At 44.5% G+C, this 14,215-nt stretch overlaps 4 protein-coding genes across 7 annotated transcripts in view; 3 read left to right on the top strand and 1 right to left on the bottom strand.

Annotated features, from left to right (window-relative positions):
* LOC128254629 (uncharacterized) overlaps positions 1 to 9,947 on the top strand; it is a 44,621-nt gene extending 34,674 nt beyond the window's left edge. Inside the window, exons 4-6 of the mRNA XM_052983812.1 lie at positions 660 to 889; positions 8,381 to 8,812; positions 9,273 to 9,947. Of these exons, the coding sequence (XP_052839772.1) occupies positions 660 to 889; positions 8,381 to 8,812; positions 9,273 to 9,291 (681 nt within the window). The 3' untranslated portion in view covers positions 9,292 to 9,947. The remainder of the gene's footprint in view (positions 1 to 659; positions 890 to 8,380; positions 8,813 to 9,272) is intronic.
* Positions 2,488 to 5,726, top strand: LOC128254627 (calphotin). The gene is given in 5 exon segments (XM_052983807.1): positions 2,488 to 2,641; positions 2,716 to 3,612; positions 3,615 to 3,905; positions 3,908 to 4,098; positions 4,100 to 5,726. Coding segments are annotated over 4 exon segments (2,790 nt in total). The 5' UTR covers positions 2,488 to 2,641; positions 2,716 to 2,918; the 3' UTR covers positions 5,714 to 5,726.
* Positions 6,007 to 6,445, top strand: LOC128254630 (formin-2). Its single transcript, XM_052983813.1, has one exon. The coding sequence runs from the start codon at positions 6,014 to 6,016 to the stop codon at positions 6,335 to 6,337; it is 324 nt and encodes a 107-aa protein (XP_052839773.1). The 5' UTR covers positions 6,007 to 6,013; the 3' UTR covers positions 6,338 to 6,445.
* A 134-nt stretch (positions 9,948 to 10,081) lies between the features above and the next one.
* Positions 10,082 to 13,999, bottom strand: LOC128254628 (uncharacterized). 4 transcript variants are annotated; one of them, XM_052983810.1, is made up of 7 exons: positions 13,733 to 13,999; positions 13,094 to 13,659; positions 12,516 to 12,770; positions 12,122 to 12,458; positions 11,445 to 12,057; positions 10,882 to 11,383; positions 10,082 to 10,713 (listed from the first exon to the last, which is right to left on the bottom strand). In XM_052983810.1, exons 1-7 carry the CDS (start codon positions 13,753 to 13,755, stop codon positions 10,457 to 10,459), a joined length of 2,553 nt encoding a protein of 850 aa, XP_052839770.1. In that variant the 5' UTR covers positions 13,756 to 13,999; the 3' UTR covers positions 10,082 to 10,456. The 4 variants fall into 4 exon arrangements, with proteins under 4 accessions (XP_052839770.1, XP_052839769.1, XP_052839768.1 ...); XM_052983809.1 differs by having other exon boundaries at positions 11,445 to 12,052; positions 12,520 to 12,770; positions 13,094 to 13,668; XM_052983808.1 differs by having other exon boundaries at positions 13,094 to 13,668.
* Positions 14,000 to 14,215: the final 216 nt, after the last annotated feature.

A 14,215-nucleotide genomic window follows, 5' to 3' on the forward strand; every position in this document is an offset into this window, starting at 1 on the left:
ATGCGTATTGTGTATAGAAAATGACAGCGGCCCAAACAAATAAATTAAAATGCGCGACAGCACACCAAACAAAGTTTTTCATACCCTCGACATGTCATTGAAATGTTGGGTATATTCCTGTGGATTATTTATTCGGTACGAGGTGGTTTTAGGGTGTAAAATTGTATTTCGTTAATTTTTCTATAAGATTCCATTAGTTTATTCAGTTGCCAGTTGTACCACCTTTCGCCTGTCGTATGACTATTATTTACACTTTTTTACACTTATTTTATTATATTACTTATTACACTTATCTTTAAGAAAATCGATAATTTGAAGAATTATTTGATTTCTAGCAAATATTTGATACGAGTTACATGATGTCTAAGCCAAATCAATACCTTGGTTTCGTACCCTCACATTCCATCAGAATTCGTGGCCATTCCCCACCTCTGATGCTCCCCTGTGGCTGTGTCAATATTTGCCACAAATTGAAATTAGCAGCGCGTTAAGAGCACCTGTACTCCCGGTCCTTGGGTGCCGTGTTGCCCTGCTCGGCATTCCGCATTCCGGAATACAAAGTTGCTGATGCCGGGCACATAATCCCCGTAAATTAATATGCTGCACATGTGTCTGGACCCGGGGACTAACATTCCGCACCCTCCACTCCGTATTTACAGCTGAAGGAGTACGAGCTGAGCGAGGTGTTCAACATTGCTGAGGACGATCGCAAATACGAGACGGTCCAGACCCAGACCCACCTGGATGCGGAGCACAACCACGTGGAGATGAACAACGAACTGTCCGCCAGCATCGAACGGGAGCGACAAACGGAGCAGCAACAGTTGCAGCAGTTCGACGACGACAGGCAGCGAATCCGGTCCCAGCTGTTGGCCAAAATGAATCCCATGTAAGTGCTGCAAATGTGCCATAAACAGAAAAAATCAAATGAAAATGAAAATGAACAGAGTGTTGTGGAAATGTAATTTAGCAAAGAAAAACTTTTAATAGCGGGAAAAAAATAACTACAAATTTGTGCTAACAAATGCAAGCTAACAAACTTGCGTTTAGTAAGAGGAACTTTTTCGTTTGGTAACTGCAATTGTCTTTCTACGACATATGTTTCAGTTCTCAATTAAAGGCTATTCATATTTTTAGTAGAATAAAGGGACAAACTTTTTTAGAAAACAAGTACATTAATTAAATAAAAGTAAATTAAACAATATTTCATTGTATAAAATAAAAGCTCTAGCTTTTAAAAATGGTCACCTGCTTACACAGATAAACTAGATAAGATATTATTTATACTCATAGACTTATTTGTCATACTTGGCCTAACGACAACAATTTCTTTTGTTCGCTGGGAATTACCTAGCCCATTAACGTGAACATTATTGAATAATTGTTTTGAAAACTATAATTTCTGAGTTTCTAACGTCTACAGTTCAAGGTTGCGAAAGCTCTAGGTCGAGTTTTAAGCCTTGAAATTGGGTAACAAAAAAAACAGTGTCAATGTGTTAAGCCAACTGTTAACAAAAAAAGTTATCTCATAATTATCGATTGACAAAAACAAATGATTAATCAATAGATATGGCCGAGTTCCCTTACCAGTAACCAGGGGAAATGCCGTTGAAAATATCCAAGAAGTTGAAACAGTTTTCATTAAGCATATAGACCCGTTGGCTATACAACAGTTTTGGGCCAAGAGTAAGCTTTAAATGCCACATTTCGTATACGTAATCTGCTTTGGAGTGCAGAAAGCGCTTCAATTGGCCCTATTTAACATATGCGTAAAGTGCTTTCCCCTAACTCAAGACCAACTACTTTCAACACTCTGTGTGTACATATGCATTCACATATTTAAAGCAACGTGCCAAGCCCCAGAGCTGTTGGAAAAACAAGCGAGTGGGTGGAAGGAAAACAGCTTTCTGGCACACTTCAAAGCCCATTACACCACTCTGGAGGCGTCGGGGGGGATGGCAGAACCCAAGAACTAAAGAGCTGAAGGAGAGTGGCCCGAGTGGCACGTACCTGGGTAATGCTGCATCTTTAAAAAGCCGCCCCAATCCTTGGATCCCCGAAACTCCGGACGTCGAGCCAAACTACAACTAATCCCTGCTAACAGTTCCAGTCTAAGACTCATCCACCCACATTCACATCCACATCCACATCCACATCCACATCCGCAACCCCTCTACTGCGCTCGCTGTCTATTTTCGTGCCACTTTTGGCCAAAGCCGAAGCTGCTGGAGTGGATTTTGGCACCATTGGCACTGGTAACCTGCATATTTAATGACAATCCCCACCAGCCCGGGACGTGTTCGAGTGCCAAGAGCCTGCCGGAGTGGGCGTTGTCGACTCGCCCTTTTTTCCTGGCACTCTGACAGGGTCGAAAACAAAGGCCGGCGACCGGGCCAGATATCAGATGGGGCTGCCAAATGTGCGGAATACTCGGGCCAGTGGCGAAGTAATTACTATCTTATCGAATGCGATGTCGCGGGTGGCCTATAAAAGTAGAGGAATTGGCGGCAATCGGGCAATGAGTTAAGTGCCAGCAACATGTCCGGAATCCCGCCAGCCACCTTCACGGTAATCGCCGGCAGTGCAGCCAACAATCAGCGCAATCGGCGCAAGAACCAGAATCAGCAGAAGAGTGCCACCAGTAAGAAGCCGCAAATCGCAGTCGAAAACTCGATCAAACATAAGCCCTAACAATTTCGAATTTCCAATTTCCAGAGACCGAACCACAGACGGCGGGGGCGAAGACGAATAGTTGCCACATTGCTTAGATATAGTAACTATCTTATCAGTACAAGGATTTAACGCATGAAAATACATTTCCCATGACATAAACACCGTGTATAAATGGGCCGAGCAAAGCGTTTGGGGTTTCAGTTAATGGGCACAACGAAAACGAGACGGAATAATCAAGCGACAACATGAAAACGACCATTGTTGAGGAGCGATGTGTTAACGAAACGATAGAAACGATCGCCACGAGCAGTGGCACAATCCAGGAGACCATCGAGATAGTCAATATCGAGGGATCTCCAGCACCGAGTCACCGTCATCACCATCACCATCACAGGCATCATCATCACGAACGGCAGGAGAATGTTGAGGTTGTTGAGCGAGAAGAGGTGATTCTGGTGGAGAACGTACTAAAGCCGCGAAAGCATCACCACCACCACAGGCAGAAGACTTCGCCACCTCCACCTCTACCGGATACCTCACCGCCATTCCTTACGCCCACCGAAGAGGTGGGTTTTAATGCGGTTTGGGAACCCCAGGCCTTTTGGAATCAGCCGTCTTCAAATCCCTCCATAGACTTAGATCTTTCATCGGAGAAGGATGTTGTGGAGACAGAGGAGATTTTGGACACAACATCGGCTTCAGACGAATTCACCACTGTGGTTTGGCAAACGGAGGCAAAGGAAACTGTAAAGCAGTCTAAAAACCACACCAGGATGGTGGAAGAAGAAATCATAGTAGGCCAATTGGATCCTCCACCTTACGCACCTCCACAACTTCAAGTGCAGACGGGATACATTCCGGGAGCTCAGCAGCCTTCTCTCTCTCCCATTGCGGAAGTGGTTCAAACGGATATTTTTGTGGAGTCAGTGGAGCCTTCGCTGCCCCAACAGGATACATTCCCAGAGTGCAACTTAACCCAATGGAAACCATTGTGGAGAGTGTAGAGCTCGTCGTTCCTGCACAGATCCAACAGGAACCGGAATTCATTCCTCAACCCGGATTTGTGGCTAGGATTGTGGAGAATATAGAAGGAGCTGCAGCATCTATTTCTGTCCAGACCCCAGCACCAAAAGCCTACTACCCTCGATCAGGACTAGTTGAGACGATTGTGGAGGACATAGAAGTTGTTAAAGAAGATCCTCCTGTGCCGAATATTGTACAAAGTGTTAATGTTCTGGAGATGTGGTTGTGGAGTCAATTGTGGAAACCATTGAAGCTGATTCCCCCTTTCTTCTTCCAGCCAATGGTTTCGATACTGAAGAGTCGATTCAGGAAACCATTGCAGTTGATGACTCTCCATTTCTCCTACCCTCAAATGGCTTTGACTCTGAGCCAGTTTGCGTAGAGTCAATTGTTGAAAATATTAGAAGTCGTAACCCCCGAACCTGTCTTACAAATACCAGTACAAAGTTCGGTTCCGGGAGGATTTGTGGAAAGTATAGTGGAAAACATAGAGGTCATAAAAGAAGATGATCCTCCTTTCCTGCTTCCCGCTCAATGTGGCAATGGGGAATCAATTGCAGAAAACATAGAAATAATTACAGAGGTAGATCCTCCGCTAAGACCAACAGTGCAGAGTGGATATCTACCTCGTTCTGGATTTGTGGAGTCTATTGTTGAAAGTATAGAAGTCACTGAAAAAGTTGAGACATCACAGCCTGCTCTGCCAAGCGGCTTAGTCCCGCAAACAGGATTGGTGGAATCGATTGTGGAAAACATAGAAGTCATAGAAGAAGTAGACTCTCCTGTACAATCCCCTATTCAAATAGATTTCCCATCTCGATCAGGATTTGTAGAATCGATTGTGGAAAATATGGAAGTAACGGAAGAAGATGCACCTCCAGTACGGCTACCACTTCCAATTGGTTTTCCTCCTCGATCAGGCTTTGTGGAATCGGTTGTGGAGAACATAGAAGTCATAGAAGACAGTCCACCCTATCAATCGCCAGAGCCAAATGACATTATCCCTCAGACAGACTATGTTGAGAACACTGTGGAGGACATTGAAATCATACAGGCCCCACAGTCACTGTTTCAAAATGGTTATGCGCCTCAGACAGCCGTTGTAGAGTCAATTGTGGAAGAGATCCAAGTTACACCTGATCCTCTGCTTCGGTCGATAGTGACAACTAATTTCATGCCCCGCTCTAGTATGGTACAAGAGCTGGTTGTAGAGTCCCTTGAAGTAACACCAGCATCATCACCTCCCCCCGAACAGTTTCCCTTCATTTGCAGAGAAAGCCTAATCGAAGTCGATGATTATGTGACGGTTGAGGAAGTAACCCCCTATAATACCGCTCCACACAGTCCCACAGTGGAAGTGGAAGTATTTAGCGAAGATGAAGCTTACGTGGAGATAATGGAAGAAACGACAGTTATTACTCCACCAAGAAGTCCATCAATTCAAGGGCCTATTGAGGTGGGTTTCGTTCCTAGGCCAAGCTTAGCGGAAACGGCTGTAATTGTGGCGTCACTGGAGGTTACTCCCACGCCGACTCCCCCACCCAGTCCTTCTCTGAAAGTCAGAATACCGCCATCGAATCTGACACAAACGGAGGTGATTGTGGAGTCTGTGGATGTCACTCCAGTTCCGTCACCACCTGCAAGGCCACCACCAAAACCACTTAACAGTTTCATTCTAACCGATCTGGTAATTGACGATCCTCCCTTCGTAGAAGTGGTGGAAAGAGAGGTGGTTGTAGAGTCCTCCAACGATGGGCAAGTAACCGAGGTCATAGAAGTGACTGAGGAAATTATTCAACCTGCCACACCCGTCGCAACTGTTTTCGTGGGTGAGGTTTCCGAGCAGAGTAACGATAAGTTTGGCAAGCGGTATTCCTTGAGTGCGGCATTGACCCAAGAACAGCAACAGGAGCAGGGAATACAGGAAACAAATCAACCACCACCGATCCAGAAACGAGATATTGCAACAGAACCACCGAAGCGAAAATGTTGCCCTTGTAAATGCGTCATCTGCTAAATCGGAGGTCAGGGGCTTTCCCCAAGGCAAGTGATGGGGGCAATGAATCAGGGCCAGAACCCCTTGCATATCATATCATATCATAAAATAGAAATCTTATCAATAATTCGGTGTTTCTCTTATCAGCCTGGGAATGTGAGCTCCGCCTATCGCATATCTAATCAGCGGAAACAGAAGCCCCCCAAAAAAAAATCACCGTAATTGATAGTTAATTACCAGCGGACACTCGATAAAAACCAAAATTCAAGAAGCCAATCGACCCCAAAGTGCTGGTCAGTCAGTTGTTAGCCATCGGTCGAGATGCCACCGCCAGGACGTGGATACGGAGGACCGGCCAGGGGTCCCGGAATCGCCTACGGACCACCGCCCCCTCGTGTAAATGTCGGCATCAACATTGGCGGACCACCACGTCCCCCGCCGATGGGCGTGGGCATCGGTTTTGGTCCGCCCCCATTGGTGATTGCACCACCGCCGCCACCAGCTGTGATCATCGGCGCACCACCGCCACCACCCGTGGTGATGATGCCTCCACCACGACCCACCGTTGTGGTCGGTGGCCAAGCGCCAGTGGCCACTGTGTATGCCCAACCCCAGGGAGAGGTCTTCTGCTGCACCATTCTCTGATGCAAAATCACGTTGGGACAAACTGTGCTGTTATATAGATCTTTAAAATAATTTTATACCCCTTAAATTAGTGAAATAAAATAGTTTCAACTGTATGCTTAAATCGGATTTAAGCCTTATTTTCAATTTGTTATAAATAAATTACAATTTCTACAATGCCTAGTGAACTTGATGGCCATAATTACCCAAACAGCGTGCATATAAAATTAGTAACAAAGCAATTTGCAAACCATAATTGTATGTTTCCGCTGACTGAATAAAAGTAATTTAGTGTCCCCCTGATCATTTACCCCTTGAATGCAGTCATGTCAAATATTATAATTGAATTATTATATTGAATTCTGACAATTGTCACGTCAATTATGGAACGTCGGCAAACCGAGTTACTATACATTTATACCAATTGGCTTTCACTTTTCAATTTGAAAAACCAATTTGCTTCGGCCTGATGAGCAATTTTCCCGTCACATGTCCGACATCTGAGTCACAGCCATTTTCCTGGGCTGTGGAAATGCAAATTGCTGCTGAAACAACATTTACTTAATACATTTTGATGTGCTCATCTAACAGTAATTGCCGTGAACATGATCGAAGCAAATTGTCGCTAATAACTTCCATGTTCCCAGGAAGCAAAAACTCGGCAGAAACTCTGAGAAAAGCAGGGAAAGGTATTTCCAGAGGGGAGAAAATGTTGTATGTAATTTCAATTTGAGAATTTTCCTCATTATTTTCGTTGGGCCCATGGCGTTGTGCGCCTTCTCCTGGGTCTTTCAATATTTTTGCCAATTTATTTGCGCTGCTCCTCCAACTTCACCAACTCCTCCTGGCTCCTGGCTCCTGGCTGCTCGTCAGTTGCCGTGCCTGTTCGTCTGCCTTTTGATTTTTTATTATTATTTGCGCGATTTTGAACGCGGCATACGCGCGGCATGTGTATGCAAATAAACGAAAAACTGCAGGAAACAAAACACGGAAGTTGCCCAGGAAGGAAGGCAGGAAGGAAGGAAGCCAGGCAGCGCCACAGCCAAACGTCGTGGATCCAGGACATTCGGGAGCGAGAGTCGAGGAGTCGAGGAGTCGAGGAGTCGATTTGGGGATTGTGGTTCGCGCGTGGGTCCGCCAAAAGTCCTGAATACCGGAGACTCGGGTATCGGGTGGCGGGCTTTTTGGCCTTTTTGGGCTTTTTCGGCTCTGTGTCTGTCAGCCAGCAACACGGCACGAAGGCTGGCAAAAGGCAAATTTAAATTGAAATTTTCCACAGTTGATGTGCTGAAATAACAAACGTGAGCAGGCAACGTGCACACCTTTTTGGCAGAAATGAGAAGATGGGGGCACACGGGTCGTATGTGTAATGTGGCAGTCTGTTAGCGTCTGCAAGTTAAGCTACTAAGGCAAATCAGTAAGGTAGGTAGGTAATATCAGGTTGGGTATTACCATATAAAGTCCAAGCTCTGAAAATAGAAACACTTGTGGAGATTAAAAAAATGTAATTCAAATAAGTGTAGAAACTTTTAATAAATTTTAAGGGCAAACGATAGAGTTTCCTATTTAAATTGATTTATTTAAATTTAAATAGAATAACAACCAAAGGTTATTATTTTTGTAATATCTGATAGTAGTTATCGCCTTATTTTAATAATTAATTTAATGTGAAACAGTCATAAGCCATACATAAAGGGGCTGTGATGAATTTAACCTCTCCTAAAACCTAATTTTTGTTAACTTTTCTGTTTGGACTGTCTAGAAAGCCCAAACTTACTTAACTATACTAATGACAGTCTTTTACCGTCTGCAAGTTAAGCTACCAAGGCAAATATCAGGTTGTGGTTTTACCATATAAAGTCTATGTTCTGTAAATATTACCACTTGTGGAGGCTACAAAAATGTTATTCAAATAAGTGTAGAAACTTTTAATAAATGTTTAGAGAAAATTAAATTCACGAATATTTTGATGTTGTTTAATTTATTTTAATTTTTTTTCTAAAATCTGTTTCGGCTATATAATAAGCTCAAACTAATTGAAACGTTGACCTTTTCCACTTGCAGCTACAGCAGCAACAATAGTCTGCAGCCGTCACCTGGTCAGGTGGTCAGCGTGGTGCCGAAAAACGACAAGCATGCGATCCTGCAGAGCATCGCCAGCAGCTATCGGCGTGCCACAGACGCCGCCAATTCAAACGGCTCCAACCCAACGGCCCCGCAGTCACCACCGGCGGGTGGCAAGCTGGGTGGATTGGCGGGTGCCATGGGTGGTGCGACCCGCAGGCGGAGCTCGGCACAGCGGCGTCGCGACTGCCGCGTGAGCCACTGGTCCGAGTGGACGGCCTGCAGCAAGAGCTGCGGCATCGGCGAGATGCACCGCTACCGCAAGGTCATCAAGCACGGCAAAAGGGGCGGACGGCCCTGCCCGGCGCTCCAGCAATCCAAGTGGTGCGGCACCGAGCGCAACTGTCACGGGTCACAGACCTATTTTAATTGGTAAGTCTGGGGCGTATTCCACGTAGGGAAAATTCAGCCAATAAAAATAAAAAAAAAAACATTCAGTTCAAAATACACAAATTTTTATAACATTATTAAAACTTAATAACTAACAAATTAAGTCCAAAACCTAAATAAAGATTCAATATATTTTTAGCCTACCAAACCAAAATATTGACATTTCGTTCAATGCGTTTTTTGGTATCATTAAACAATAAAATATATTATCTAGTTCAAATATTTGTATCTACTTATTGTCATAATATTAGGAATAAATATTTTATATTAAAGAACTACAAAAAACAAAATTTTTAGGTTTCTTCAATTGCATTTCTGATTTTTTAAAAAATGTGTTAGCAGTCTTAAATGTATCTTTACATTCAGAATTAAAAATTGTTTTTTTTTATATACTCAACAAAAAAAATTTAATTCAATTATATATTTTACAATTCAATTACAGGTCCGATTCCGACACATGAACGAGCCACGTCGCTGAGGGTTCTGGCGATATAAATATAATTTTAATTTAAGGCGTAAGAATTGCTTTTTCTGTGTGAACAAGAAAGACCAGCAAGGCCATGAGGAGTGTGGATCATCCCGCAATCAGATTTTAATTTAAATTTAGATTATCATACGAAATTGATTTTAAAGGAGCCGCAATTGCAGCGACATCAATGGAAAGTGGAATAAATTAGAGGCGACGATGGGGAAGACTACTGACAATATTTAAAACACAAGAAGAATAGACAGAGGACAAAACGGATTGGATTCGAACGTATTTATGTTTATGCGTTGACATTGGTTTATAATTATCTTTTTGTTGCTTTAGCTCTAAATAATATGTAAAAATCATCATAAAATATTACCAAAGGACAAAATGACAAAAAAACAACATTGAACAGTAGACGTACAAAGTTTAGAAAGCAAATCAAAGTAAACAAGAAGCGTGAACATTTGCATACCCAAACAAGGAAAAATGGAAACAAAACCAAATGAAAAACCAAACACAACACACTTGAACCTATAAGCGTGGAGCCAAAGTGTGTTGTTCAGCAACTAAGCTAATATTAGATGTAAATTAAGCTAACTAATAACTTTAAATGGATTGAAATAAAAGTCAACCCCAAAAAGAAAACTCCCGAAACTAACTGAAAATGGCAAAGTTTAAGAATCCCAAGAATCTAAAACATAGAATCGCAGCTTGACATAATCAAAACACTGCACACTTTATACTCGAATGAGTTCGAGAGTGTCATTTTGTGGTGGTAAAAATGGCTGCAATGGCAAACGCCAGTCATCAAGGCTTTTAAGGGCTTTTAAAAGTCATGTTCAACCAAAGAAATGATGATAGGAAATGGAAATTGCAGTAAAATATTCTTTAAAACTCAGTTCAACATTTCCAAAATATTATTTATATTAACCCTTCTTGGAAAATCCTTTTACCAAAACAAAAAGTGTAATATAAACGCATTTATTCAGAATTTCGAACACGGGTTCAACCAAAACATAACCAGTAAAGTAGTCGATAACACATGTGTATGTATTAAATGAGAAAACAAGAAGAGCGTAAGCCATTTTGTAAAATAAATCCCCAGTTTGAAGGAGGAAACCCAATAAATAATGCAATTCTAGCTATTCGATTCCTCAATGGGCTTTCCGGTAGTAAAACTTCACCAAAGCGGGCAGCAGCAGTTTTAGCATTCCGGCGGTTATGAGACACAGTCCGGCAAAGCTGAAGGCAGCAGTATAGTTTCCCGAATTACCCACCATTTCTCCGGCAATCGTAGTGCCAATAAAGGCACCCGCACCCATGGCCAAAGAAGTAATCCCAAAGGCATTGGTCAGTTTGGGCAGGCCCAGATATTTCACATAAATAAGTCCTCGCAGGGTGGCAAAAACAGCTAATAGAGGGGAAACAATTAGGCACAAAGTGTAATTAGTATTGGTTGGGTACAGTTTTTTTCTTTTTGAAATCAATTGATGCTAAACACGGAAATTCTTATAATTTGTATTTCAGGCGAGGTAAATTAAATCTTTTTAAGGTAAGAACAAATTAAAAATGTACCAACCTGGGGCCACACCATAGCAAACGCCGTAGAGAACCTGGAACCAAACCAGGTCCTGACCATAAAAGGCGCTTATAAATACGGAGGATCCACCAAAAACCAAGCCGCAACCACAGATGTTGGTAGTCCAGGTCTTTCGTTTATAGGCCAGTAAGCCACAAATATTCCGCACCAAAAAATTGGTACTACCGATAATGGGGCCAATTAACCGGGCATATTCGACGGGAATCTTGGTGCGCGAACTCGAGTAAACGAAGGGAATATTGAAGCCCATCGGATACAGAAGGGCGGAAGCGACCAGCACCCGGAACTCGAACTTTTTTAGCAGATGATAGTCGAAGAGCTTCAGTAGGGTGACCATAAACCGGCTATTCCTGCATTTCTTAGCTGTCGGTTTCTTTGGCGGCTCTTTGGCCCATCTCTGCATTCTATGATGACTGGCGGTGGCAGCTGTATCGGCCTCGTCTACGTGAATTTTTTTTATACCATAATTCACTTGCTGGGTCTATGAGCGGAAAAGGTGGGGGGTTCCTTTAAAAGAGCTGACTTTTACGGCAAACACTCACGTTCTTATCCGATCCCATGAGGTGGAACTCCTTGCCCTCGAGGTGCTCCTTGCTGTGAGGCTTCTCGTACTCGGCTGGCCCGGTGTAGAAGAGATCCTCCCGCTCCAAGGGTGCCGGACGGATAAGCAGATCGTGATCCTCATCGGGTTCCGCCTTCTTGCGCCTCTTTTCACAACAGTTGGTGCAGCAGGAGAATAGGCTAGCGCACCGACGCTTCTTGGGAGGCGGCTCATACGAGCTGAGGAAACTGGGGATCCCATTGGTCTGGTTGGATAGGCGCAGATAGTCGTGCACGTAGAAATTGCCGTAATACTCATCCGAACTGGACTCCAAGACGTTCGGTCGGTGGTACAGGCCCACCTGTGTGGGAGCCACCTCCACGTAGAAGGTGACCATCAGCAGGATCAAGAGGACCAGACCGCCCTGCACCCGCAGCATGTTCCGCCAGCCGATGATGGGCACCAGCCAGCTGTTAAGGAACGTGAAGAGCACTATCCCAACGCCGCCGCCGCTGCAGGAGAATCCGTTGGCCATCGGACGATACCGCTCGAAGTAGTAGCCCACGATCAGCTGCGAGCTGGCCCAGATCATGCTCATCGTGATGCCACCTGCACTGGGTGGCGGTGACTGGGGTTCTTATTCATCTTCCATGGGAATACCATTGAAAGTCAACCTACCTAGGACACTGTAGAAGCAGATCAGCATGGTCAGGTTGACGCTGCAGCTGGAGGCCATGATGGCGGATGAGGAACACAGCACTCCGGCGATGCCAACCTTCCGAAAGCCGAAGCGATTTATTAACGCCGCGGCAAAAGCTCCACTCGTGAAATAGCAGCCAATCTGGACACTGGCCACGAACAACACCGACGTTCTCTCCACGCCCAGATCTTTGGCTATAAATGGCAGTAAGATGCCCACGGTGAAGATCAGTCCATCGATGATCAGCTGGGCGAGGAAGGCGAGCACCATGATCACCCAGCCAAAGCCGCCATCCGGTGGAATCACCATATAGATCTGGGGACGGACCAAGTGGGTTATGGGCTCACCACTGCACGTGTGCTACCCACTCACTTACAAAAACCATACCGGAGCCTAGTCGTCCACGGCTCAGGTTGAAGGACTCCTTGGAAGTGCCACTCCTACTCTCTGCGTCCCAAAGGTCGCTGTTCCTGCGCCTTTCAGCATCGAATTCGCTAAACGATCCCGGCGATTCCGTGTCGTCCAACGTATAGCCCGCACTGACTGCGGATGGGGCGTCCTGTTGAATAACTTCTTTCTCAATGGCAAACGAGTCATCCGAGTCGTACCTCGGAACCAAAGGGGCTCCTGTATTCGGTCCGAATGAAAAAAATTAAAAAGTGTAGTTACTTAGTCGAATGCTTAATAATTTTTGCACACAAAATTTAATATCAGAAATTTTGTATGTTAAAAGTGCGATCCTCATGACAATTTCAACCTCGTTAAAAGGTATTTTTGTTTAATTAGTTTAATCTTTTAATATGGTTCTATTAATATGTTAAGAAGTCTTCGAAGAAGACATTTTTTTTAAGAATTTAGATGTTAAGTAATCACACGGAATTAGTATTCTGTCTATCGACAAATTTAACTTAATCATATTAAAAGGAATTGGAATTATCTTGCTAACTTACGCTTTTTATAAAATTTTTGAGTCTTGGTGATAAGTGGCTCTTCCCGGTCGTATTGTTCCGTGGAGCTGGGTGATCTCTGCATGGAGATGACCTCATTAATGGAGGCAAACTGAAGCGCAGGGTCATCTGCAAATGAAGACTGTTGCAAGCTGATGGGAACATCTGATGACTCCGAAGAGGACACTTTAGTAGGAAGAGATTTGCTGTCCCTGGCAGGAGAATGGGCTTTGTCGTAAGTGGGTTCCACAAACGGCACTTCGGATATGGGTTCAATAGGTGTAGACGTTGCGTCTGTGTATGTAACCCTTTTCTTGTCTTCGTTTGTTGCCTCCACAAGGATATGAGGAACTTTTTGAAGAGAAAATTTGGTCGGATCAGGAGATGGGTCTCCTGCAGTCCACTGAGACTGACTTAGGGACGTGGATGAAGAGCCGACTGCCACATCGACCATTTGAGTTTCCTGGGTCCCAGAGTGATTCGCATAGAGCACCTGCCTGGGCAAGGATCGGGATCTCAATCTGGTATGGTCATTTCCATTCTGCTCTCCATCCGAAGGAGTTTCGCTGCTGGACAAGCTTGAATGAAAGGGGTAGTGGTGAGGATGACTGGAGGGAGGGGCGGACACACTCACACACTCACCTCCGCCTACGATTCCTGCTCATTTTTCGACTCTGTCGCAGCGTGTTCCTGACATCTTTCACAAATCTCTCTGCGTCCCGAACCCAATCCACAGTGGCTGGCTACGTGTCTGGCTGCGATATGAGAAGCCCCAACGACGAAGGGGATTCATGGGGCTTCGTGGGATTCGGGGACTGTCGCCAGACATTAGCTGTTCATGGCTACTGGCTGCTTTCTACCGGCTACCAAATGCTGCCATGGCTGCCAAAGATGCCAGGCAAGCGTGACAGACAGTTGGTGACCCCCGCCTTCAGAAGATTCCCTGCTGCAACTGTTACTTTTGCCAACTTCTTGAAAGTTCCCACTCGTCCCACTCGAATCCACCCACTCGCCTGTTTACTTTTGGGGGGCCAAAACAAAATTGCATCAGTGCAATTTCATTGATTGCAAGTAAATGAAATCATTCCGTAGTCGTCTGAGTTCCAAGAAAGCGAGTGGCATGGG

Source organism: Drosophila gunungcola (assembly GCF_025200985.1).
Source record: "Drosophila gunungcola strain Sukarami chromosome 2R unlocalized genomic scaffold, Dgunungcola_SK_2 000006F, whole genome shotgun sequence".
In the NCBI taxonomy this organism is placed as follows: domain Eukaryota; kingdom Metazoa; phylum Arthropoda; class Insecta; order Diptera; family Drosophilidae; genus Drosophila; species Drosophila gunungcola.

Excerpts from the sequence above, each read along its gene's own strand:
- LOC128254630 (XM_052983813.1), top strand. The coding sequence starts at position 6,014 with ATGCCACCGCCAGGACGTGGATACGGAGGACCGGCCAGGGGTCCCGGA.
- LOC128254628 (XM_052983808.1), bottom strand. The coding sequence starts at position 13,755 with ATGAGCAGGAATCGTAGGCGGAG. Across the intron at positions 12,771-13,093 it reads TCAAAAATTTTATAAAAAGC|GAGCCCCTTTGGTTCCGAGG; the intron begins GTAAGTTAGCAA and ends GACCGAATACAG. Across the intron at positions 12,058-12,121 it reads CTGCTTCTACAGTGTCCTAG|TGCAGGTGGCATCACGATGA; the intron begins GTAGGTTGACTT and ends ACCGCCACCCAG.